The 27,189-nt window shown below is 44.3% G+C and overlaps 1 protein-coding gene across 1 annotated transcript in view; it reads left to right on the top strand.

Moving 5' to 3' along the window:
• The window catches only part of LOC124776474 (clavesin-1-like), a 236,978-nt gene that overhangs the window by 94,136 nt on the left and 115,653 nt on the right, over positions 1–27,189 (top strand). The window contains exon 3 of the mRNA XM_047251487.1: positions 25,111–25,205. Coding sequence (XP_047107443.1) covers positions 25,111–25,205 — 95 coding nt within the window. The remainder of the gene's footprint in view (positions 1–25,110; positions 25,206–27,189) is intronic.

Raw genomic sequence — 27,189 nt, 5'->3', positions numbered from 1 at the left:
ACCACGATATTCCCAAAAATAAGTGGGGTTTGTATATGAATTCACTGATGGTGCTATTTTTCGTTAACGAACTTCCTGACAATGTATTTGAAATTATAACAAATTATAACCATCTGTTTGACGGTGTTATATTCCTTCTCTGCAAGATTGTTATTCTACGATTCTAGAGTTAAATTGTTTCTACGATAAACTGGATAATTACTGCGCTTTGTCAAAGAAATACGAACAATACAAGAACTTAACTTTTCTTAAATTCGGGTGGTGGATTGTGAGAGAAGAGACCATTAGTTGTATTGGGTCGCTTGTTTTCATTGGAACACGTATAACATTGAGCAAACCAAATTTCGCCAAACTCGACTCTTTAAACATTTCGTCAGGTCGTCAGAGTAATAAACGGATATGGACTCTAGTGATGAGAACTCCGTGCCATTTTTTTACTGTGGAAGATCCCTATATCTCATGCTTCGTGTACTACTGGGAACAAGTAAATGGTAGGCATAAAATCAAATATGTCACGCTTGGGTGACAGAGTGGAACTGCTGTTCAGTGCTCCTTTGAAAGCACACATTAACTGAAGCAGTCAAACTGAAAGCTAACTAGAGCGAGTGCTTATGTTCGCTGCTGCAGTGGTCATCAGCCACATGTGCTTCTGTGGCAGCTATCGTCACGCACAGAGCTACAAACACATCAAAGTCTCATAAGGAAGACACTATCTCGGCTTTATCTCGCGCAGTTCTCGCCACATCGCAGGGCTCTTCGGCAGAGAGCGAGCGAGAGAGAGAGAGAGAGAGAGAGAGAGAGAGAGAGAGAGAGGTCGATAGATACAGGACAACACTAGCCAAATACTGTTATTCACTGACATGGTAAATCATTGCATAGCGATATGCACATAACAGGTGGTGGTGGTATTCGGTATGCAACGTATAATAGCGCAGTGCATTAGCAGAGAAGTCATATGTACTCAGGTGATTGATTCACGTGAAAAGGTTTCCGACGTGATTAGGGCCGCACGGCGAGAACCAACAGACTTGGAACGCGCGATGCTAGTTGGAGATAGATTCACGGGACATTCTATTTAGGAAATCGTTAGGGACTTCAATGTTGCGAGATCCACAGTGTCAAGACTATGCCTAGAATACAACATTTAGGGCATTACCTCTCACCACAGCCTAACGACCGCGAGCGACAATGGTAACATTGAGAGACGGACTGACGGGGATGCGTAAGTGTTTGTCGTTACCAGCTGATGAATGTCGTGTTGGCGGCGTGACTGTTGCACTTTGTCCAGGAAAGGTGCCTATTGATCAACACTTTAATTTCCTCACTTTGTTATTATTGTCGTTCGTGTATCACGAGACTGATACACTACTGGCCATTAAAATTCCTACACCAAGAAGAAAAGCAGATGACAAACGGATATTCATTGGACAAATATATTATACTAGAACTGACATTTGATTACATTTTCACGCAGTTTGGGTACATAGATCCTTAGAAATCAGTACCCAGAACAACCACCTCTGGCCCTAATAACGGCCTTGATACGCCTGGGCATTGAGTCAAACAGAGCTTGGATGGCGTGTACAGGTACAGCTGCCCATGCACCTTCAACACGATACTACAGTTCATCAAGAGTAGTGACTGGCGTATTGTGACGAGCCAGTTGCTCGGCCACCGCTGACCAGACGTTTTCGATTGCTGAGAGATCTGGAGAATGTGCTGGCCAGGGCAGTAGTCGAACATTTTCTGTATCCAGAAAGGCCCGTACAGGACCTGCAGCATGCGGTCGTGCATTATCCTGCTGAAATGTAGGGTTTCGCAGGGATCGAATGAAGGTTAGAGCCACGGATCATAACACATCTGAAATGTAACGTCCACTGTTCAAAGTGCCGTCAATGCGAACAAGGGGTGACCGAGACGTGTAACCAATGGCACCCCATACCATCACGCCGAGTGATACGCCACTATGGCGATGACGAATACACGCTTCCAATGTGTGTTCACCACGATGTCGCCAGACACTTATGCGATCATCATGAAGCTGTAAACAGAACCTGGATTCATCCGAAAAAATGACGTTTTGCCATTCGTGCACCCAGGTTCGTCGTTGCGTACACCATCGCAGGCGCTCTTGTCGGTGATGCAGCGTCAAGGGTAACCGCAGCCATGGTCTCCGAGCTGACAGTCCATGCTGCTGCAAACGTCGTCGAACTGTTAGTGCAGATGGTTGTTGCCTCGCAAAAGTCCCCATCTGTTGACTCAGGGATCGAGACGTGGCTGCACGATCCGTTACAGCCATGCGGATAAGATGCCTGTCATCTCGACTGCTAGTGATACGAGGCCGTTGGGTTCCAGCACGGCGTTCAGTATTACCCTCCTGAACCCACCGATTCCATATTCTGCTAACAGTCATTGGATCTCCACCAACGCGAGCAGCAATGTCGCAATACGATAAACCGCAATCGCGATAGGCTACAGTCCGACCTTTATCAACGTCGGAAACGTGATGGTACGCATTTTTCCTCCTTACACGAGGTATCACAACAACGTTTCACCAGACAACGCCTGTCAACTGCTGTTTGTGTATGAGAAATCGGTTGGAAACTTTCCTCATGTCAACACGTTGTAGGTGTTGCCACCGACGCCAACCTTGTGTGAATGCTCTCGAAAGCTAATCATTTGCATATCACAGCATCTTCTTCCTCTCAGTTAAATTTCGCGTCTGTAGCACGTCATCTTCGTGGTGTAGCAATTTTAATGGCCAGTCTGGAACCGCGCGACCGCTACGGTCGCAGGTTCGAATCCTGCCTCGGGCATGGATGTGTGTGATGTCCTTAGTTTAGTTAGGTTTAAGTAGTTCTAAGTTCTAGGGGACTGATGACCATAGATGTTAAGTCCCATAGTGCTCAGAGCCGGAGCCATTGCTTCGTGCTCAGAGATCATCGCGTGCAGATATTCCTATGCACATTTTATAACTAGCCACTACCATTTTCAGCTCTTCTGTCCCCAATCGTTCAAACACTGAAGAGACCACTGATAACATGACGTCGCATCAGTAATCTAGACAGGTATTTCTGGCAGCACCTATTTTTATAAGTTGCTTTCCCGTGACTTTCTGACGGGAAAAAGTATCTGGATTTTCTGCAGAACATTTTGCTTCATCCACATGACTTAAGCCACTACTAGATTCGTTTATGACGGAGCTGTAGCTTTCACATTTTCGTTCGCCAGTACCTCGACATCGTCCTCACGAAGGTGAACAGTGCAAACAGTTGACTAACAGCAGCAACAAGAGGGAAGTGGGATCGACAGACTAGTCGTTCACATGATAATCAGAACTGTCCGGCACCTACATGCGTTGTCGGATGTAGGAAATTTCAGTAAGATAATACTACCAACTCCATATCTTTTGTCCCTCTGAGCACAAAAACTGCATTTTAATACATGGCATTGTTTCTACTTTAATTTTGAACTTGCAAATGTTCCTAAGTGAAACTGGCATTTAGGTTTCTGGTGTCTTCGACCAGTAATATAGAGAAATACCTATTTCTTTTCAGAAATCATAGTGATTTCCGGTGTCTGTGTAACTTAAAACCACAACTTTCTTGAGAAGTTGACAGAAAAATTGTTTAAAATGCTGCTGGTACAATATTTTATTAAATTTACCTTCCACTCATTTCTACACTGGTCATAATTCGAACTGGCATTCCTGTGTCCGCCACGAAGCAGAACCATATACAGAAAGGGCGCCACGCAGCAAGGCCGATATCCGGAGACGCATAATATAGTTATGGGCACCGTAGAGGGTGTACACCTCATGACTGTTACGCTTACACCTTACATCACACAAGTACTTCCCAAATTAACAGTCATCCGCCAAACGCAGATACAGGCAGACGCACGGCGCTGCTCATTGTGGATAGATCAACATTTAGTCAAACAGTGTCAACACAGTACCGCAAAGCAGCGTAGGACTTAAAATCAGTCGCCGTTAAGAAGAGCCCAATAGTCTACGTTCACTGGATACAGAGTTCTCAGGTAGATCAGTGGAAGTGAACTTTAAACACTAAAGAAACGTAATGCATAACTCCCTTTAATAAATTATTGTAAATTGTGTTAATCTGTGTTGCCATAATTTCTGCCATAGCTTGCCTAAACCTTTTTGGCCCTGTGACGAGACAGTGTAATTACAACGTGCTAGCAAGCCACCTCCACAACAGCAACTACTTTAGGTGGTTTGACAACAAGACGATTTGGTGAATATTCTTCTGTTCTGCATGGAATGGATAGAATCTGTTTATCGTCACTTGCTCAGGTGAGTACATCAAAACACAGGGAAACGAACAGGCGTCTACTTAAGTCCACAACAGAGTTCACAAAGTGATCGAAACACTAACAAGGTGGCTATTTTGAGGCGGCATCTTGATTTTCCTGACACACTACCTCTGGTGCTAGCAGACGACGCCAACTCGGCTGACCTAGTGTAAAGTTTTGCCAGCGAGAGTGATTTCTTTCCATCCCTGTAAGATAGGGCCTTTTGGCCTCATTGACCACCTGAGGGGTTGGAGGGCACCCTTCTCCCGTTCTCCTCCTCTCCCCTCCTACCCTCGCCCTCCGTGTTTCCTAGACGGCCCTTGGTCGGCGGCCCAGCCCGGCACACTTTCCACCTTTTTATTCTTTTTCATTTCTTGGTTTTAACGCCTTGTCTTGACTGATCTTTTAACGTCTTTTTTCTTGGCTTTTATCTTTCTTTTAAAATTGTTAGGCTTTTCAGGATTTGCCTTTCTTTCCCTTCCTTTGACGACCACTCCTGGTTTGCCACTTATCTGTTGCAGGGACTCATGAGTTTGCAGTTTAGTCCTCTTCACTCCAAACCAATCAACCAACCAACGAACCATCAATCACTAAAAGGTCCAGGACCAAGCGAAGTCGGCGTAGCAATTAAGAAAAGTCGCAAATTAGTAAACGCTAGAGACCGGAATTAGCCAAGTTAACATAGCTCTACAGTGCCGCTATACAAAAAGCTACAAAGGGCAGCCGCGCCGTGAGCCCGGGCCACAGGTTCAGCAGCTAAAGGCCGTCTCACACGGAGCAAGATTCGCTGTAAGTTTCCTTGCTGGCTCGCGCGACGGCTACCTTGCGGGCTCCGTCGTCTGCTAGCGGGCTACGTTGCTGGGAACCTTGTAAGATTTCCAGGATAGGTCCGGTGCTATTTTTCTTGTAAGGTTCCCTGTGTGCTACCTGCGTTGGCCAATAATGAGACGTTTCGTTTGTGACGTCAGACGCGGAAAGCTTGGGCGGGAAGCCTTTGTTGATAGTCGCTTTTCTGCTGTTGTGAGGTGCGGTAGGAAGTTCTTATAATTATTAAATAGTGGCACCGCAGCGGTCCAAGGAACCGATTGAAGCATTGATATGTACTTATTGGGAAGAACAATGTCTGTACGTCGTGAAAAGCGCAAACTATTGTAATAAACACTTGCGTGCAGAAGCACTCGAAAGCGTTGCAAGTGCCGTTTGTCTTGTTCGACCATATACGACGAGCAAGGAGTGCTATAGCAAAATGCACAATTTACGTACTCAATTGAAAGTGGAGTAGGCCAAAGTAAAATCATCGAAAAGCAGTGGCGCTGGGACGAACGACGTAAGTACAAAGCTATGAATTTTGTGTTTAATGTAGAAACCTACTACTTGCAAAAATCGGACACATTTAAGACTATTTCCTAGAAATATCACACTGAATATTCACACGATTTTTGAAACCACATAATCTTGAATGATAATGGATTACGATGTAGCTTTCTTCTGAATCAGAGGCGAAACCATACAAAGCAGTTCTTCAAATACCAATACATCCATTCGTATAAAATTTGCTAAGGATGTACAATCTTGTATCCTATAAAATAAAGTCGTATATAACAGTCATTGTTGGTATATTTATTAAGTCAAACAGTAGTGAAATGGTGATACTTTTCAAGCAAAAGTAGGTTTATGGGAACTAACCTCAACTCTTTGTGAAGCATGGAGAGCACTCCTTTTCCAGCGTTTCTCCTCTTAATCCAGTTTTTCGTCCATTCTTTCTTTCTTCTTCTCTCATTAGCATGCATTTCTGCATCGTTTAGCACCAAAACAGCTAATAATGCCAGTTTGCTCTGAACATCTTACCTGAAGGAGCCATCTTCGTTCGATACAACTTGCAGCCGATCACAAGACAACCAGCAGCCGATCTTGCACCGTGGGAGAGCTTCGGCATGGAAGATAGCCGGCTCCTTTCCCTGCAAGCCGGCAGGCATGCACGCCATCTCGCAAACTTGCGGCGAACCTTACTCCGTGTGAGACGGGCTTAACAGTCGGCGGTGACGCCCCTTAACGGCGGCGGCCCGCAGTCTTAGTTCCCCTGACATCCACACGTCCTTGCTACGCGGGGAATCCGAAACACAGTCGGGTATAAAAAATAGAAATACATCGAGTTTGCTACTCAGGATGTATGCGTACAGTGAAATACTCGAATTGGTGTTCACTGAATTCCAAGAGCAGGGCTCCACTGAACTAACCCGTACCTAGATATCGTCACACACATTTCGCTGTAGCAATGGCAAAGGTTTAAAAAATATAATTCCGTACCTTCTATTTCTCATTTTACGACCGTGTGAAATGATTATTCTGTCATGTATTGACGGAAATGTGCAGTACTGGACTCGCATTTACGAAATAAGTGCAAGATGATAGCATTAAATGCCTTCTCCTTCTTCCACGATTCTTGTGTCTGTTAGTGAGCATACGAATTCTTGTCATCCATCTGCTAGACGTGCCAGAATTCTCTTATTCTGACTCCACATTATTCTGATTCAATTGTCTTTTGTTCTGCTTCAGTCAGTGGTATTCACGTTATCCGGCGAGAACACTGGATGTTTGAGATAATTCTGACTACTAGCTACTGATCTTTGACCAGTCGTCAGATAAGTCCATTAAGCACTTCTTTTTTTGTGTTAGTGTCACAGCCATTATTCCTTATCTGCAGCCACATTCTGTAAAGCATTCTGAACTTCATCACAATTTACGCCTTTCATTGTACAACGTGTTTACGTTGCGTGACATTTGCGTATGGAGCGCGGAAAAAATGAGTACTTAGCTGCCTCTGTGCGGGCTGCAGTTAGTCTAACCTGCTCTTGACGGTCTCCTTCGTTTTCTTTTGCTTTTTATCTTTTTAACTCACCAGCCTTCTGACTGGTTTGATGTAACTCGCCACGAATTCCTTTCCTGTGGCAACCGCTTCATCTCGAGGTAGCAGTTGCACTCTACAACCTCGGTTTTTGTTGAGTATATTCCATTCTCTCTTTCCCTATAGATTTTACCCTCACCATGGAGGTTATTCCTTGATACCTCAACGCATCTCCTACCTTCCTGTCCCTTCTTCTTGTCAGTGTTCTCCACATGTTACTTTCTTTGCCAATTCTTCGGAGAACCTCCCCCCTCATTGCTTTAATCAGTCCACCACATTCTCAAAGTCCTTCCATAGCACCACAACTCAATCGCTATGATTCGTTTCCGGTTTTCCCACCGTTCTGTTTCAGGACGTCTCTGTGCTCCAAATGTATGTTCTCAGGAATTTTTCTTCTTCCTTTGCTAGGAACACTGTCTTTGCCTATGGTGAGCTGCTTTTTATATCCTTGCCTCGCCCATCATGATCTTTACTTCCAAAATGCCACTTTTCCTTAACTTCTTCTACGTCGCGGTCGCCAGTTACAATGTTGCGCTTCCACTGATCTTATTTCTGCTCTTTATTATTTAAGTTTTTCATCGCTTTATTCTCAGTTCATACGTAGTCTGTACTCCGTTACTCCGTAGGCCGCTCATTTAATTCAACAAATCCCGTAAGTATACTAGTCTCACCAGCGATTCTTATCATCTTAACGTCTGACCCCGAATTATCCAGCTCCTTAAAATTACTTTTATTGTCTTCAGTGTTCCTTCGATTAAACAGTAGTGGAGAAAGACTGCATCCTATCTTACACATTGTTTCATCTGAACAATTGGTTCAAATGGCTCTGAGCACTATGGGACTTAACATCTGAGGTCATCAGTCCCCTAGAACTTAGAACTACTTAAACCTAACTAACCTAAGGACATCATACACATCCATGCCCCCAGGATTCTAACCTGCGACCGTAACAGTCTCGCGGTTCCGGACTAAAGCGCCTGGAACCGATCGGCCACAGCGGCCGGTAATAATTGATTCTCGGTCTTCCATTCTTCCATGGCTCCTGTGGGAACGATGCATAAGGCGTTGTAGCATATTCCTAGTTTCCTCACAAGTTGCTGATTTTTGAAACTTTGAAAGTTTTCACGGAGTAGTTGGCGTCTGTTATGCCATCTGCCAGCTAAGGTTTTTCAGTATTTCCATGACGCTCAGCCGGGAGTGAAACAAACCATTCATGATACCATTTTTGAAAGCGTTCAGTTTCACTCTCACACCGCCACATTAGCACTATTTGGTACCGGCCCCATATTCATCAGCAATATTCTCACGAGCACTTAAGTGTTTTCAAGCAGCTTCTTTTATACACTCCTGGAAATTGAAATAAGAACACCGTGAATTCATTGTCCCAGGAAGGGGAAACTTTATTGACACATTCCTGGGGTCAGATACATCACATGATCACACTGACAGAACCACAGGCACATAGACACAGGCAACAGAGCATGCACAATGTCGGCACTAGTACAGTGTATATCCACCTTTCGCAAGCAATGCAGGCTGCTATTCTCCCATGGAGACGATCGTAGAGATGCTGGATGTAGTCCTGTGGAACGGCTTGCCATGCCATTTCCACCTGGCGCCTCAGTTGGACCAGCGTTCGTGCTGGACGTGCAGACCGCGTGAGACGACGCTTCATCCAGTCCCAAACATGCTCAATGGGGGTCAGATCCGGAGATCTTGCTGGCCAGGGTAGTTGACTTACACCTTCTAGAGCACGTTGGGTGGCACGGGATACATGCGGACGTGCATTGTCCTGTTGGAACAGCAAGTTCCCTTGCCGGTCTAGGAATGGTAGAACGATGGGTTCGATGACGGTTTGAATGTACCGTGCACTATTCAGTGTCCCCTCGACGATCACCAGTGGTGTACGGCCAGTGTAGGAGATCGCTCCCCACACCATGATGCCGGGTGTTGGCCCTGTGTGCCTCGGTCGTATGCAGTCCTGATTGTGGCGCTCACCTGCACGGCGCCAAACACGCATACGACCATCATTGGCACCAAGGCAGAAGCGACTCTCATCGCTGAAGACGACACGTCTCCATTCGTCCCTCCATTCACGCCTGTCGCGACACCACTGGAGGCGGGCTGCACGATGTTGGGGCGTGAGCGGAAGACGGCCTAACGGTGTGCGGGACCGTAGCCCAGCTTCATGGAGACGGTTGCGAATGGTCCTCGCCGATACCCCAGGAGCAACAGTGTCCCTAATTTGCTGGGAAGTGGCGGTGCGGTCCCCTACGGCACTGCGTAGGATCCTACGGTCTTGGCGTGCATCCGTGCGTCGCTGCGGTCCGGTCCCAGGTCGACGGGCACGTGCACCTTCCGCCGACCACTGGCGACGACATCGATGTACTGTGGAGACCTCACGCCCCACGTGTTGAGCAATTCGGCGGTACGTCCACCCGGCCTCCCGCATGCCCACTATACGCCCTCGCTCAAAGTCCGTCAACTGCACATACGGTTCACGTCCACGCTGTCGCGGCATGCTACCAGTGTTAAAGACTGCGATGGAGCTCCGTATGCCACTGCAAACTGGCTGACACTGACGGTGGCGGTGCACAAATGCTGCGCAGCTAGCGCCATTCGACGGCCAACACCGCGGTTCCTGGTGTGTCCGCTGTGCCGTGCGTGTGATCATTGCTTGTACAGCCCTCTCGCAGTGTCCGGAGCAAGTATGGTGGGTCTGACACACCGGTGTCAATGTGTTCTTTTTTTCATTTCCAGGAGTGTATATTGACTGTATTTTCTAAGTAGCCTACTACTCACACGGTGTCTGCCACATGCTCTACCTAAGTCTGAGGCTGTCATTATTCTATTTCACATTCCTAGAAACTGTTACACCCAGCTATCCATATGAGCTGAGCTTTTTCAGTTGTGACTCATTTATTTTGTAGCACTAAAATACTCGTGTTTTATGTTCTGTTAGGGGCACTGTTCCACAGATCTGGATGTTTAAAGCATGTTTTGGTTCTTTGCACCTCTTTCAAATCTTGTCAAGACGTGACTGGGTGTATCTACAGCTTTTTTCTTCATTATAGAGTGTGGTACAAATAAAAGTGGCCCGGAGTACAGAGTTCCAGGGTACAAAGAAACACAGCAGACGAAAGTAAATAAAGTACTAACGTGACTATAGCAGATGCTGAATATGACCAGCATTCATTTCTTGCCATTTTTGAGCCCTGTTCAGCAAGCTGCTGAAGGCGGTTCGAAACTGGACTGCTGGAATTGCTGCACTCTCGTCCGAAATATTCTGCTACAGTTCTTGAAGACTATTAGGGTTGCTGCAATACACCTTAGACTTGAGGGCTCCCCACACAAAGTAATCGCACATCGACAGGTCAGGTGACCTGGGTGGCCAGATAAGGTCGCCACCAGACTGATCTCTGCTAACAACTCTGACATCAGGAAGACCGTGTAAATGTTCTCCAAGATTCGGTGGGCTTTATGGGTAGTTGCTCCATCCTGTTGGAATTAACTGTAGGTCTTCCCCCCCCCCCCCCCCCCCGTTGATGCTACCACAAATGGTTTCAAACTGTTGGCAATGTAAGGCGCCGAAGCAAGTATCTCATGAAAGATGATGGGACCTATAATGCGGCGTAAGACAATCTTCTGATCATGCAATGGTGTTTCGTGGAAGTTAAGCGGATTCCCCGGTGCCCAGGACCTGTTATTCTGTGGACCGACTTAACCACTTACAAGAAGACGGCACGACCCTGGGGTCCGGGATTTGTCCGAAATTTTGTGTGGTGAAAGGGGACGCCTAACACGTCACGTGGTTAAAATATTAGGACGCACTACTAGGAAAATCCCGAGAAAAATCGATCTCAAGTTTCTTAGGTGCCTTATGAGTATAAAATGTTAGTCTATTGCAAAACCGCCGTCTGGCCTACACGGTTAGCAATCGGACCCTTACGTCCAGAGGTCTCGTGTTCGATTCCTTCTCTGGCACTTTTTTTTCTTCTGTTGCTTGCAAAATTGCAGCGCATTGTTACAGGAGAATCGTGAAATTAATTCCCAGGAAGACTGTATAAAAATTCATTCCATAATTCACCATCAGTTATCGTCACCAATATTCCGAGACATGATTCAATATGCCTGGTTTGGCTCAAAATTATCAGAAACTCAAAACATTTTCGTAAATGTTGATGGGGCATATTTTTGTACAGATTTATTGCAAACGCCCTGTGATTGTAAAAAATCCGCTTTTATATGTTGCACAAGATGTCGCAAAAATTATTTCTTTGTTTGTTTTCACGATAATTACCACTGCAGTTCTTCTTTATAATTATTGTATGTATAAAAATTGAATGTTTCCCAATCGAATTTGTTATTCTGATTAAAAACCCAATGATTCTCCTTATATACTTTACAATGAAAATTGGAAAACCCACCGCCATGAATTGTGTTGTTGGACAAAAAGAAAATAATTTTTATTCAATAATGTAACTAATTTGCTAAAGATAATGTAGGTTTGGGAAACTTTCTGAATAATTGGTGGACCAACAAAAGAAAATGAAACAGAAGAAAAAAAGTGCCAGAGGAGGAATAGAACCCGAGATCTCTGGCGTAAGAGTCCGAGCCCTAAACATCCAGGCCAGACGGCGGCTCGGCAATGGATTGACATTTTATACTCATAAGACACCTAAGAAACATTGGATCTATTTTTCCTGGATTTTCCGGGTAGTGCGTCCTAATATTTTAACCACGTGAGGTTTTAGGGGTCCTCTTTCACCACACAAAATTTCGGACAAATCCCCGACCCAACGCTCGTGCCGTCTCCTCGTTAGATGAAACCAGTCTTCAGCACAAATAAAGATCAGACCCATGTCCAAGCCATTCAGTGTTGCCTCAGTGAACAGCCACTAACAAAATGGAGGCGCTGAGGAGCATCTGCTGGTCTTAATAAATGAACAACGTCCACTCGATGGGGATGCATATGCAGGTTCAGGTGGAATATTCGTCCGCATGATCGACGTGATATGCCACTCTCTTGCGACAAGCGTCGCGTAAATTTGGTAGGACTGTGAAGCATTTTCTGGTGAACTGCAGCCGCATTTTCTGATGCGCGGGTACGTTTCAGAATGTTTTTTGACTTGTTCAAAACAGATCCTCCGTTTCCGCGACTTTATTGTCACATAACTTTCCATAACAACAGCCGCAGTTCCACTGTACAATCGTCCCCTTTGCATTGCACTACTCTTCCTGACAGACCGCTCTACGCTCTGAAGCGTGTGGATCACGCGGTTGGCGCACACGAGGTGTGCGCGTCACGGATTATAGTTTATATGCATACATTCACGTCCAAGCGTATCCACTCGCCCGGGCTACTTTTCTTTGCCCCACCCTCTACGTAGATAATTGCGTATTTTGCATGAAGTATGAAGCGGCTATTACCATTAATGTACAACATGAACGACAAGCGTTGCCTCACAGTTTCCTAAGCCATGCTGGAAGTTATTTTGATAACTGCATCGAAGATAACTTGCCATGTCCTCCTTACGAATAAATTGTCAATTCATTCAAAAATTTCCCTTGATACCCCATACGATCGTACTTACGTAAACAGGTACTGATGGATCGTACTCACGCAAACTGGCATTGGTGTGGTGCTGCGCCATATACTTGCTAAAGTCAATAAATTCTATATCTTCCTGACAGTTTTGATCCACGGCCTTCAGAATGTTGTGCGAGAAAACTGCGAGCTCGCTTTCGCATAAGACGTTTCCGAAATCTATGCTGGTTGGCACGGAGGTTATTCTGTTCGAGGTAGATAATAACGTTTGAACTCTGAATATTTTCTAAGATTTTATAGCAGATGGACATCGAACATATTGTACGGCAGTTTTGTGGATAACTTTTTCTGCCCTTCTTCTAAACATGCGCGACTTGTGCTTGCTTCTAACAACTGGGAGCAGCTTTTTGTTCACTAGATCTAATTACAATTAAAGCAGGACTAACAGACAAAAATTCTGTATAGAATCTGACAGAAATTCCATCCGGCCCCAGAAATTTGTTAAACGCTATCGATTTCAGCTCTTTGAATGTCGGGGTTACATTCCAGCCGTTGTCTGACGCAGGAGGAGTTAAGTTCCACGTATATGATCATCATCACCATCGCCGACGTGATGCAAAGTTAAAAACATTTGACGAAAATAAATAGCGAGTAATAATTGTCCTAAACGTACAGCAATACACACACACACACATCTGACAAACTAATCACACCAGAATACAACTTCCTAATACCACGTAACACTGCCTCTAGCCCATATAATGTCCTCAATCCTTCGAGGAAAATGGTCAACATGTTTCTTCAGGTATGCCACATATTGACGATCAGATCTCGTAAGGTTACCAGATTGCAGGGGTGTTGATTGTCACTCGCTGTTCCAAATAGTCACAAACATTTTCTACGAAATTTCATCGGATGATTTGCGAAGACAGTCGAGATGCGTAAATGCGTCTGAGTATTCGTTAGACCAAGAAAGAACGTGTGCTGTCCTGTGAAGATGGTTTTTGACATCTCATAAGTTGGCGGTGGTCGCATCATACTCTCTGTGAAGAAGCTGAAAAAGGTGCAGCAATTGGTCATCAAGAAATTTTGAAATAATCATGCTCTTTCCACAGTAACCACTATGAGTAGGCCCAAATCGTACTACCAGAAACACCCCCGAAACATCACAGAATCACCTCCGACCTGAATTATATTCTCCACACACTGTTCGTTAAACGTGTAGTTGGGTCGTCTGTGCACTCGACGGCTTCCATCGCTTGAAAAGAGGCCAAATCGCGAGTTGTCGGGCAACACAACACGCCTCCATTCAGCTGTTATCCAGTTTGTGTTGTTCGCTCATTAATGATACTCTTTATGCCGCTGTGAGTGAAGTTTTTTTTTTTTTTCATAGTATGCAGGTCTCTTCCCACTGGGCAACTTCAGTCGTGGTTTGGCCTTTGACAAGGTACCAATTACACACCGTCTAAACCGTTTTAAAAGCGACCAATCTATCTTGTAATGGGAGACTTCGTCCTGTCACGGTTACTACTGTAGATACTCTCCATTCGCAAGATCGGCAGTTACTTTCACCAACGTAAATTCTATAAGGACTACTTTGAAACCGCTATTCTGCTTGATTTTTCTTTTCTTTTAGAAGTATTAACACTGCACACTGTCAAAGCTTCTTAGGTCTGGCTAGATTATTTCCCAGTGTATCCAAATTATTTGACAACGTCCCTTGCAGTTAAGTAAATTTTGAGATGATGGATACGCAATCTGAGCATCTCACATCCGAGATAGAAGTGAAGACATCAAAGACATTAGAAGCGAAAAGTTTAACTGCGTTGTTGCTGCGGAGTGGTGCAGCCTTGTGTTCAAAGAATAGTACAGGCATAGTAAAAGTCTGAATAATAGAGCTGAACACACCACAGTAAGAGCAGCTCATATGTGGGTGCAAAACTACTGAAGTAGCTCTTTAAGAGCCGAGACACTAGCCGTGAAAGTGCCAGTATATACATGGGCTTAGTCGCTTGCATCAGGCTAGAGACCAACCGGCACCTGGCTAAAAAGTGGTTCGGTCACTATAGCCACCTGCCCGGTCGTCTCGCTTCACCTGGCGCGTGCAATCTCTCTCTCTCTCTTTTCCCCTCTCTTGCAGCACCAAGCCATCATCTACACAAGTGTCATACTTCAGTGTGCCAACGGTCACACACACAACATTGTTAGCCAAGCTATTGGTGTTGTTGTTGTTGTTATTGTTGCCTTCAGTCAAGAGACAGGTTTGATGCAGCTCTCCATGCTACTGAACAAGGTTCTTCATCTCCGAGTAACTACTGCAACCTACATCCTTCTGAAATCTGCTTATTCTATTCGTCTCTTGGTCTCCCTCTACGATTTTTGCCCCCCACGCTTCCCTCCAATAGCTACTTCGTGATCCCTTGATGCCTCAGAATGTGTCCTACCAACCGATCACTTCTTCTAGTCAAGTTGTGCCACAGATTCTTCTTCTCCTCAGTTCTATTCAGTACCTCCTCATACCCATATAATCTTCAGCATTCTTCTGTAGCACCGCATTTCAAAAGCTTCAATTCACTTCTTGTCTAAACTATTTTTCGCCCATGTTTCACTTCCATACATGGCTACGCGCCATACAAATACTTTCAGAAAAAGACTTTCTGACACTTAAATCCATATTCTATGTTAACAAATTTCTCTTCTTTCCTTGCCATAGCCTGTCTACATTTTATACTTTTTAGGATATAAAATGTAGCGTAGCTACATGTTTATAATTAGTCATACTAAAACTTTCAGTACATATGTTCGCAGGTGCACGGTCCATTCAATAAATAACCGGAAAAGTTGTATAAAAAAACACGAAAATTCGACAAAGTTGGTGCTCCTTTGCTATTTTTGGTGGTGTACTAGAACTATTACGAGATGCGCCTGGCATGCCTGCCTCACGAACGGGGTGCTAGGACTCAGTGAAAAAAGATAGCGGGAATCCTGCAGGTATGCACCAACTTGGAGCAGCGGAGTATCATTAGATTTTTGTTGGCTGCAGGGTTAAAACCAATAGAAATTGTCCGTCGGATGACCGTGCAGTATGGTAAAAGTTTTGTGAATCACACAAGTGTATGAGTGGGCAGATAAGCTCAAAAGGAGTGTAATGAGTGTTAAAGATTCGCTACATTCAGTACGCAGTCACGGAGAACAGATGAGTTGATGAATTTATACAGGAAAACGGGCGTATTATGGTTGAGTGATACTGAAGCAACGCTGAACATTTGCGTGATGAGCCCACCATATTGTTCATTACGTACTGATGTTCAGGAAAGTGTGTGTTAAGTGGTTCCAAAACATCTGACGTGATAAATGAAAGAATGGCGCATCATTATGTGTAGGGATCGCCTGCGACACTACGATGCTGAGGCGGAGGCATTTGTTCATCGTTTAACAGGAGATGAAAATTGGCTGCATTTTTACGAATCTGAATGAAAGTGGGCTTCAGTGGAGTGGCGACATTCTTCCTCTCTAAAATCCAAGAAATTTTGAACTGGAAGTTGAATAATGCTTTGATATTGCTGACTTTGTTTTGGGACCACAAGGGAGAAATTGTTGAGCATTACATGCTGAAGGGCCAAAAAGGGAACAGTGCTATGTATGAAACCCTTACGCGTGAAATTTGAAACTGTGATGTCAGTCCGTAAACAACACGAAGCCAAAAAAATGCAAGACATAGACGATGATTTCAAGAAAAACAAATCCCGAAATTTCTACAGAGTATTAAAACAAAAATTAACAAATTACTCTACTCCATCACTCCAACTGAAAAATGAACATAGGGAAATTGCGCATACCAACACCGAAAACTGTGAAATTCTTTCAAAATACTTCTCTAAAGTACTGAATTGTGGAAAGCCTGCAGAAAAATTTGAGTTCCGTCATACACAACGAAACCCAGACTCAAAGCCACCAAGTTTACAGGAGATTAAAGAGATAATTCAGTCACTAAAAAATAACAGAGCATCAGGAGAAGACCAAATCATCGCAAAATTATGGAAAAATGCAGGAGAAAATCTTATTGCAAAACTCAAATTATAGATGAAATCTGGAAAACTGAACAAACCCCCACAGATTGGAAGACAGCAATCATATATCCTCTGTACAAAAACGGAAGTAAATCAGACCCCAACAACTATCGTGGAATCTATTGTCAATAACATACAAAATTCTGTCTAAAGTCCTACTAAACCGAGCAGAACCTCGGCTGGATTCAGAACTAGGCGAATACCAAGGTGGATTCAGAAAAGGTCGATCATGCGTAGAACAAATCCTTAACTTGAAAAACTCGATGAAATATTTGCATAGTACTTCAAACAAAAGTTACGTCATAGCGTTTGTCGACTTTAAAAAAAGCATATGACAGTATAGACCGAGAATCCTTTTTTGAAGTGTCAGCAGAATTTCGACTAGATCAAAAGACAACAAACATCATAAAAGAAACACTCACGGAGACGAAATGCAAAGTAAAACCCATGGGAGAATTGAGCACAGAATTTGAAATAGACACAGGAGTAGGACAAGGGGATGGACTGTTCCCAGTGCTCTTCAATTGTGCTCTTGAAAAAATTGTTCGAGAATGGAGAAAAGCAGGTGCGCCAGCACACAGACTGGGACCAAAACGTAAGGGCACAGAATTAGACTGTTTAGCATTTGCTGACGACATGGCATTGATCGCCCAAGACATTTCCGCTGCACAGAAACAGCTAGAACTATTATAAGAACAGGCAGCAAAAATAGGATTAAAAATTTCATTTGAAAAAACAAAATTTATGACTGACATCAAAGATGCACCTTCTGATCTCAAAATTGGTAATAACTACATCTCTCGAGTAAAAGAATTTAAATATTTAGGTGAATGGATTGCATAAAATTGTAATGAAAAGAAATCTGTCAGATCAAGAGTCCAGGAAATGGAGACGGCGTCTCAGTTAACAAAAAAGTTTACAACAAAATGAGTCTCACGTGGAACTGCAAAATACGACACTACGCAACAGTAATTAAACCCGAAGCTCTCTACGCGTCTGAGACACTAAATCTTCAACAAAGAACACTAAAAGAGGAATTAGAAGTGAAAGAACGTAAAATAATGAGGAAAATCCTAGGACCAAGAACTAAAGGTGGCGTACATTATTCAAAACCCAATGCGAAATATATATAAATATCTCCAAAATAAGACACAAAGCGCATGATAAGAATCCAATTCATGGGGAATTTAGAAAGAATGGACTGAAACAGGTTAACGCACAAAATCTATGCATTTTTAAAGAACAAAACTACAAGACCGCAACTGGTACAAACAGACTGAAAAAGACCCGAGAGAATTAGGGTATCCAAATCTACATGACTGAAAAGAAATCAGAAAAATCACAAACACACAGGGTTTTGAGGAAGAAGAGAGAAAAACGAAGCGACATACGTGGTCTGCGCAACTAAAACTAGCCCATTCGTTGCGTATGAAGAAATATTGGGCGGAAAGGAATGCCCACAAATGTTGGTTACGCTTGGTCATAAGTGATCCATCCACGAAGAAGAAGAAGAGTGATACCACCCCCACCGGCGTCTCGCCGTTGTCAACAGAAACGCACGTTTCCGTCAGATGCCACTAGGGGTCACGCGACGCGAGGACCTGGCGGATCCAATAATGCGCGCCCACTGAGCCACGTCTTCAGCGGCTTCGAATACGAGCGCCCTCTGCCGCCGAGATATAGGAGAGCGGGCGGCAGCTACAAGGTCGGTTCAATCGCAGTCTTTGATAGTCCTCAACCTGTTAACCTTCGACAGTTCGCTTATGCATTAGCAGCAGGAGCTTCACTCTCCACTGTGCGCCTTTGTTGCGTCTTGTAATAGCTGCACTTCACTGCTATTTGTTCTTTTTTAAAGTTTCTCCGCAAAGCTTGGAGAAGGCTACATGTGAAGTAAAACTTTCTGTTTGCTGAATTTACGTGATCGCTAATCGTTTCTGCCCCGTCCAACTTATCTACGACTGCAGCTGCTGCACCATTCCGTAGCCCACCTCCCGTTACCACTGTGTACTGAGGAGTACGTAACAGAAGCCAGCAATTTTGAGGACACGTCGTGAACTGGTGTCCAGCGGCGACTTGTTAGTGCGTGACAACGCTAGAGCACACACTGCCTGAGTCACATTATATACCTTCAGAGATCTGGAGCTCGTCTGCTTCCCACACCCACATATTCCCCGTATCTGCCGCCTTCAGCTTATCACATTTTTAACTCGCTGAAAAAACCTCTTAGTGGATGAAGATTCACGGATGATGAGGAAGACCAGGAAGAAGTTACGCACAAGCCCCCAAAAATTCTTTGCACGTAGAATTGAGAAGCTTGTCCAGCGCTGGCATCAGTGCATAGAACTTGAAAAGGATTGCATTGTAAATAAGTATTCCGTTCCATTCTCGTAATAGATTCTCTTAAATTCCGGTTTTTTATTGAATTAGTCTTGATATTCTCAGGTTTCCTCACCTCGTCGTAGACCCTTACTATGGAATAGTTGTGTACCGCTCTAGGTACAGGAACTCAAACTCTGCAAAGACTTAATGACTTACAGTTGCTACTGATTTCACATTTTATCTTTTTTATGTCTTACATTGTTTCTGTGATAGAAATCTTTTTGCATCTTCATAAGAAAAAATCTCCTCTGTAAATATGAACACGTGTTCCCGAAACAGAAATCTTGAAGTCAACTCGCTTTTTTCATTCGTTAGATACAATACGCCATAGACAACTGCGCGCAGGTTGATGCCGTATTGTCTGACTTCCGGAAGGCATTCGATCATCTCCGTACTGTCGTATCGCGAAAAAATACAGATTTTCAGAGTACTGGGCCCGAATTATGACTGAACTCAAGACTTCGTAGCACATAGAACTCAACCTGCTGTTCTTAGCGGAGGGAAATCCATAGATGTGAAGGTAATTTCGGGAGTAACAGGAATGTAATATGGTCTTCTTTTTTTAGTCACTAGTTTTCTGGTTGATTTGATGATGCCGTCAGAAACGCCTCTCTTGTGTCATCCTCTTCGTCTCAGGGAAGCACGTGCATCCTACGTCCTCATTTAAAGTCTCTCTCTTTCCCCCCAATTATTACCCTCTAAGGCTCCCTTTAGCACCAAGGACGTAATCCGTAAATGTCTTAGCACATGTACTATCATGCTGTCATGTCTTCCCTCGTCAATGCTTGCCATATGTTATTCTTCGCCGATTTTTCTCATTTGTCATTGTTCGTTTCATAGTCCCAACTTTGTAGTAAAGCAAGTATATTTCATAACTTCTTAATTTTTGTGACATACGTAACCGCTTAAGCCGGCCGAAGTGGCCGTGCGGTTAAAGGCGCTGCAGTCTGGAACCGCAAGACCGCTACGGTCGCAGGTTCGAATCCTGCCTCGGGCATGGATGTTTGTGTTGTCCTTAGGTTTAACTAGTTCTAAGTTCTAGGGGACTAATGACCTCAGCAGTTGAGTCCCATAGTGCTCAGAGCCATTTGAACCATTTTTGTAACCGCTTAAAAAGACGAATGGAGTAACAACGCTTGTTAATGTTGACACTCAAATTTTCCGCAGAAATATCCCAGAAATAAACTAAAATTGAAACGTACGGCTGCTAGAATCGACTACCCAGGCGTAACTCAGTGAGGTTCTGATCTAGTCTCTTCCGTTGTATACACTGGGGGCGGCTACTTCTGGATGAAGTCCTTTGCAAGTTTTGGAGCCCTCAGAGCTTCCCTCCCCACACTCCCGCAACCCATGAGAATGCCCATTGACCATTACATACATACCACATGTAACTATGACGTCTTTCACGGGCGTGTCTAACGCGGCTGCCAGAATACGAAAGTGTAAAATAACAACAGCATCGAGTGCATGAAAAATACGCAGTAATCTCCATTTTCTGTTTATTCTACTCGAACGACTTTTTGTTCTCCATCAGTACATATGTCTTTCTCCACCGCAGCAGCAATGTTTTTCAGCACTTACATCTACACACATCAGAAGTTTGCAACACCCCGTTTCCCAGAACTCCTGAATATAGACGTTGACTGTGGACTTAGTATCACAGACACAGCCCCCTTTGACAGTTCAGAGATGTCACTAAACCCGCCCGAAGATGTAAACAATCATGCAAGAGCAGCGCCTATGAGACGGAGGGGGTCAGACAACTGATTCAATCAGGAAGGAGGTACACGGCTCGTGTTGTCTGTAGTTCAACCAGGCCTAGCCGATCAATACGGCGGTTCGATCGCGTGCGCATTGTTACTTTGTGCAAGGAAGGGCTCTCAACAAGGGAAGTGTCCAGGGGTCTCGGAGTGAACCAAAGCGATGTTGTCCGGACATGGAGGAGATACATAGAGACAGGAACTATCGATGACGCCCCGCTCAGGCCGCCCAAGGGCTACTACTGTAATGGATGACCGCTAACTATCGATTATGGCTCGGAGGAACCCTGACAGCAACGCCACCACGTTGAATAATGCTTTTCGCGCAGACACAGGACATTGTGTTACGACTCACACTGTGCGCAATAGGCTGCATGATGCGCTACTTCACTCCCAACGTCCATGGCGAGGTCCATCTTTGCAACCAGGACACCATGCAGTGCGGGACAGATGGGTCCAACAACATGCCGAATGGACCGCTCAGGATTGGCATCACATTCTCTTCATCGATGAGTGTCGCGTATGCCTTCAATCAGGCAATCCTCGGAGACGTGTTTGGAGGCAACCCGGTCAGGCTGAACGCTTTAGACACACTGTCCAGCGAGTGCAGCAAGGTGCAGGTTCCCTGCTGTTTTGGGATGGCATCATGTGGAGGCCGACGTACGCCGCTGGTGGTCATGGAAGGCGCCGTAACAGCTGTACGATACGTGAATACCATTCTCCGACCGATAGTGCAACGATGTTGGCAGCATATTGGGGATGCATTCGTCTTCATGGACGACAGGTCATGCCCCCATCGTGCACATCTTGTGAATGAATTCCTTCGGGATAACGACATTGCTTGACTAGAGTGGTCAGCATATTCTCCAGACATGAACCCTATCGAACATGCCTGGAATAGATTGAAAAGGGCTGTTTATGGACGACGTGACCCACCCCACCAATCACTCTGAGGGACCTACGCCGAATCGTCGTTGAAGAGTGGGACAATCTGGACCAACAGTGCCGTGATGAACTTGTGGATAGTATGCCACGACGAATACAGGCATGCCTCAATTCAAGAGAACGTGATACTCTGCAGGTCTCGCTGTATGGTGGAACAACATACAGTATGTGGTTCTCATAAGTAATAAAGAGGGCGGAAATGATGTTTATGTTGATCCCTGTTCCAATTTTCTGTACAGGTTCCGGAACTCTCGGAACCGAAGTGATGCAAAACTTTTTTTGATGTGTGTAGTTTTACACCTGTAAATAACTTCAACAGGAAGCTACAGCGATCAGATATCACTAGGAGAAATTTTCGACTGTAGATACCATTGACACAAAGAAACCACCCGTTTCACAGTATTGTCAAAGAAAATGTATTCGGTTGTTTTTTAGTAACTTGATGGTGTTCTACTACGCCAAATCTGACACTTCAACACATGTAAATTTTTTGTGAAATCTAACACCTCCATTGGGGTGACGGTTTTAACATTTAACATTTTAAATGATGCAAGCCTCCCACGCAGCTATTGAACATAAACTGAATCTACAACGAACTTGGTAGTCGTTTCGTTGGTTTCTATGTGCGTTGCGTATGGTGGCCGATGCGAGAGAGCGTCACCGCTTACAGGACAAAAACCACACGCACAGTGCCGGTGCGTCGGAAGTTGCCATCAGGAGACCAGAACATCAGCGCGAATGTGCATCACTCAGCAGCGAGGACAGCTACAGGTGCTCCTGGGGGTGGCTAATCGAGTCTGAGTGCCAAATACTGTCTGAGAAAACGGAAAAGACATTAATCATAAGCCAGCCGAAGTGGCCGTGCGGTTAAAGGCGCTGCAGTCTGGAACCGCAAGACCGCTACGGCCGCAGGTTCGCATCCTGCCTCGGGCATGGATGTTTGTGATGTCCTTAGGTTAGTTAGGTTTAACTAGTTCTAAGTTCTAGGGGACTAATGACCTCAGCAGTTGAGTCCCATAGTGCTCAGAGCCATTTGAACCATTTTAGAGCCATTAATCATACACCGGTAACTAAAGTATATAAGCGAAATAGCTGGCTGAGCGACAGAAGTAGTACCACGGACAGGATGGAGCGTGTCAAACGCGTGATTGGCTGGCGCTTCTCAAGAAGTGTTTGTTTAGCAGAATGTCCCATCTACTCTAACACGTAGACATTGTACAGCTCACTTGTCACGTAGGTTTGGCGGCCTCCATTTCTAGTGGAGGGCGGCGGAATGCAGGTGACTTACAGGTGGAATGGTATGCCGTCTTGGTAACTGCTACAGATGTTCGAACATCCATTTACATGCCATTGAGAGTTGTGAGATTGTTTTGCACTATCTTACTGTGTGATATATATTTTGTTACGACTATCGTACTAAACACGCTCATACTTGCAGTAGGGCCTACTTACCTAAAGTTGTGTTAGAAGTATTTGTAATATGTGACTGGTAACAGTAAATGTAGCGGGCACATGTATGTTGGAGTGTTCAGGCTCCTAGCGACCTGAGCATAATATTAGATTGCTCCGTAAGTTCGTAGCATTCCTTTTTTTAATTTTATATACAGGATGAGTCGCTTAAGAAGTAACACCCCCATTATTCCGGGGGCGACTGCACGTATCGACAAGCGGTGTTCGGCGAATCATAGCCGACTATGTGGCACATACTTCGGTACATGCACAATAATCACAACGTTTATATTGACCGAGATAATGAGGCAAGTACATGTTTTTTAAATGGGACGCTATACTTCTTTTACCATCATTCGAACGTTCTGGAAAAGACGCGTATAATGATGTAACGCATGTTGCTATTGTAATTCGAACTTCGCTTAAAAGACGCTGGGAAATATTGTACGATTGGAGGTCGAGGCGGTCGAAAGCGGCTGCAGACTGTAAACACGCCTCGCGCGACCCATGGGCTGAGTTGCCGTGCTCTGTGCAGCATGCACGGCCTACGCTACGTCGGTAAATCTTCATCCGCCCTCTTTTAGGAAAAGTTTGAAACACAATAGCAACGTGCGTTACATCACTATACGCGTCTTTTCCAGAGCGTTCGAATGATGGTAAAAAAAGTATAGCGTCCCATTTAAAAAACATGTACTTGACTCATTACCTAGGACAATATAAACGTTGTGATTATGGTGCATCATGTACCAACGTATGTGCCCCATAGTCTGCTACGATTCGCCGAAAACTGCAAGCCGATACGTGCAATCTCCCCCGGAATAAACGGTGTGTTACGTCTTACGCGACGCGAGGTGGTATTCCGAGAGATAGTGTTCATTTATCGATTGTCCTTTTTTTATTTCTGGTTCAGAATTGATCATTCATATTGTCATTTGGATATAGTGAATGGAACTGTGGAAGCTAGAAAATGAAGTGCCAAGTGTAGAAATTCGAACGTTTCCTACATGTTCTTCTGTCTGAGTTCAAAACAGGGGCTGACGGCAGCGGAAGCAACCCAGGGACATTTGCCCCGTGTATGGGGATAAACCTCGTTTTAAAGAGGATCGCTTTGACTTTAGTTCAAAATGGTTCAAATGACTCTGAGCACTATGGGACTTAACATCTGAGGTCATCAGTCCCCTAGAATTCAGAACTACTTAAACCTAACTAACCTAAGGACAGCGCATACATCCATGCCCGAGGCAGGATTCGAACCTGAGACCTTAGCGGTCGCGCGGTTCCAGACTGAAGCGCCTACAACCGCTCGGTCACACCGGCCGGCGCTTTGACTTTAGTGACTCTTCACGTTCAGGAAGACTGTAAAGTGAAGAAAAATATATTAATGACGACTAAATTGTCTGTTACGTGCATCTTTTGTATTTATTAAACCTTGCCAAAAACGCTCCGAACTTACGCACCAACCCAGTATATTTTTGTCATTGTATTTTCAGAAGTCTCGTTGTAGGTCGGCTAATGACAACCAATATGTACGCCTATAGTATCGGGCACCAGACTTCTCCACCCGGGTAACGTTTTTATCTATTACACAACAGCAGAATCAAAAAGCGACACTGAAGCGAAGCTTACCTCCTTGAAACGTCTGTAACCAAAACGCAGTAACTGTATGTAAATAAGGTATGATGTGAGTAGCTTGAGTGCAGCTGCGGGCGGTTTTTATGACCCGGCGGCTCGGTGTTTCAGAGCGCGGGGAGGTGGAACCGCACCGCACGGACGACTTGTTCCTGCTGCGCTTCCTCAGGGCACGCTGTTTCCACGTGGAGCGCGCGCACAAGCTGGTGAGTACCGCGGCAGCCTCTGGTGTCATACTGGGGCTCTGTTGCTGTTTCCCTACATTGTGCGCCTGTGCTGTGTGATTGTAATTATCCTCGTTTAATTCTTCAACTGCAGACTGCGCAAGAGAACCAGTTACGTATTAGAACGCAATGTTGATTTGCGTCATTTGAGCCGCGCGGGATTAGCCGAGCGGTCTCAGGCGCTGCAGTCATGGACTGTGCGGCTGGTCCCGGCGGAGGTTCGAGTCCTCCCTCGGGCATGGGTGTGTGTGTTTGTCCTTAGGATAACTTAGGTTAAGTAGTGTGTAAGCTTAGGGACTGATGACCTTAGCAGTTAAGTCCCATAAGATTTCACACACATTTGTTTTTTTTTGCGTCATTTGATGCAAAAATCAGCCTTTTCTTCAGCTTTTGTGCACGTTCAAAATTCCTGTTTCCTGTCGCCATCTTTGAATAACATTCTACATGTGATTTATTTACTTATTTATTTATTTCATTTAGCCTCACTACATTAGGGCATTAAGGCTCTGTGTTACGTCAGACAAGGAACTGTACATGCTAAAAAATATGAAGTATCATTCTATATTTCTGCCTGGACTTGTGTCCCTGTAAAGGTGATAAGAGATAATTACCAACACAAATAACACCTATTACTAATATTATTCTTATTACTATTATCATTTCTTTCCTTTCTCAGACGTTATGTCTGGTTAAAAATGGAAAGTGACGCGGACCTTGATCAAGCGTGACTTCCTTTTAATTGTACGGTATATGTTACATTGCATTTAGGAACTTTCGGGCCATTGAACATGTATCAATAATTACGGATTTCTGTAGTTGTATATATACGTTTGGATGTAGCTGTATTGCGTTGATGTACTGATGGATATTGTGTGATATAACTCCTGTAGTTGATAGTATAATTGGTATAATGTCAACTTTATCCTGATGCCACATGTCCTTGACTTCCTCAGCCAGTTGGATGTATTTTTCAAGTTTTTCTCCTGTTTTCTTCTGTATATTTGTTGTATTGGGTATGGATATTTCGATTAGTTGTTTTAATTTCTTCTTTTTATTGGTGAGTATGATGTCAGGTTTGTTATGTGGTGTTGTTTTATCTGTTATAATGGTTCTGTTCCAGTATAATTTTTATTCATCATTCTCCAGTACATTTTGTGGTGCATACTTGTATGTGGGAACGTGTTGTTTTATTAGTTTATGTTGTATGGCAAGTTGTTGATGTATTATTTTTGCTACATTGTCATGTCTTCTGGTGTATTCTGTATTTACTAGTATTGTACATCCGCTTGTGATGTGATCTATTATTATTATTATTATTATTCACGTTTTCGAGCCTCCGATGTACAACAGGGTCATTTTCAGAGTTCTGTTCTAGCTTTTCTTTGTGCCTATATTACTTTCATTCTCTATGAATGCGCTTCATCATCCTTATCTTCCTTTACTGCACCGATCCATTTTACTGTTTCAGTTTTACTACAGATTTCCGCAAAATATCACTGCCCGGAATGGATTTTTTCACATCCGAAAAAACGATGGAGTACTTTTCTCTTTCTGTATTTGCTCTTTGTACATTCGTATTGTCTTTAGTTTGGACTTAAATTTCTTCAATGTCTCCAAGTTTAGAACGAGTTTCCAGCCCCATAAAGAAACTCTGATTTCGTTGCTGTGCCGTAGTGTTTGTTTTGTGTGTTTTAAGATGAATTTTCTTGTTGCAGATATCTGTTTGCATTCCTAAAAACTGTTTCCATTTTGTGGTGACGAAATTCACGATCAATCTTTCCTAGGCAAGTCTCCTGTATGGTTACTCCTAAAATGATTTGAAGTGAGGTCCTCTCTCAGTTTTGACGGATTATATTGTTAGGCGTGGCAACGGCCTTGCCGCAGTGGATACACCGGTTCCCGTGAGATCACGGAAGTTAAGCGTTGTCGGGCGTGGCCGGCACTTGGATGGGTGACCATCCAGCCG

Source organism: Schistocerca piceifrons, chromosome 2 (assembly GCF_021461385.2).
Source record: "Schistocerca piceifrons isolate TAMUIC-IGC-003096 chromosome 2, iqSchPice1.1, whole genome shotgun sequence".
NCBI lineage: Eukaryota > Metazoa > Arthropoda > Insecta > Orthoptera > Acrididae > Schistocerca > Schistocerca piceifrons.
Note: the sequence above shows the minus strand (reverse complement) of the source record. Positions and strands in the feature narration are given on the sequence as shown.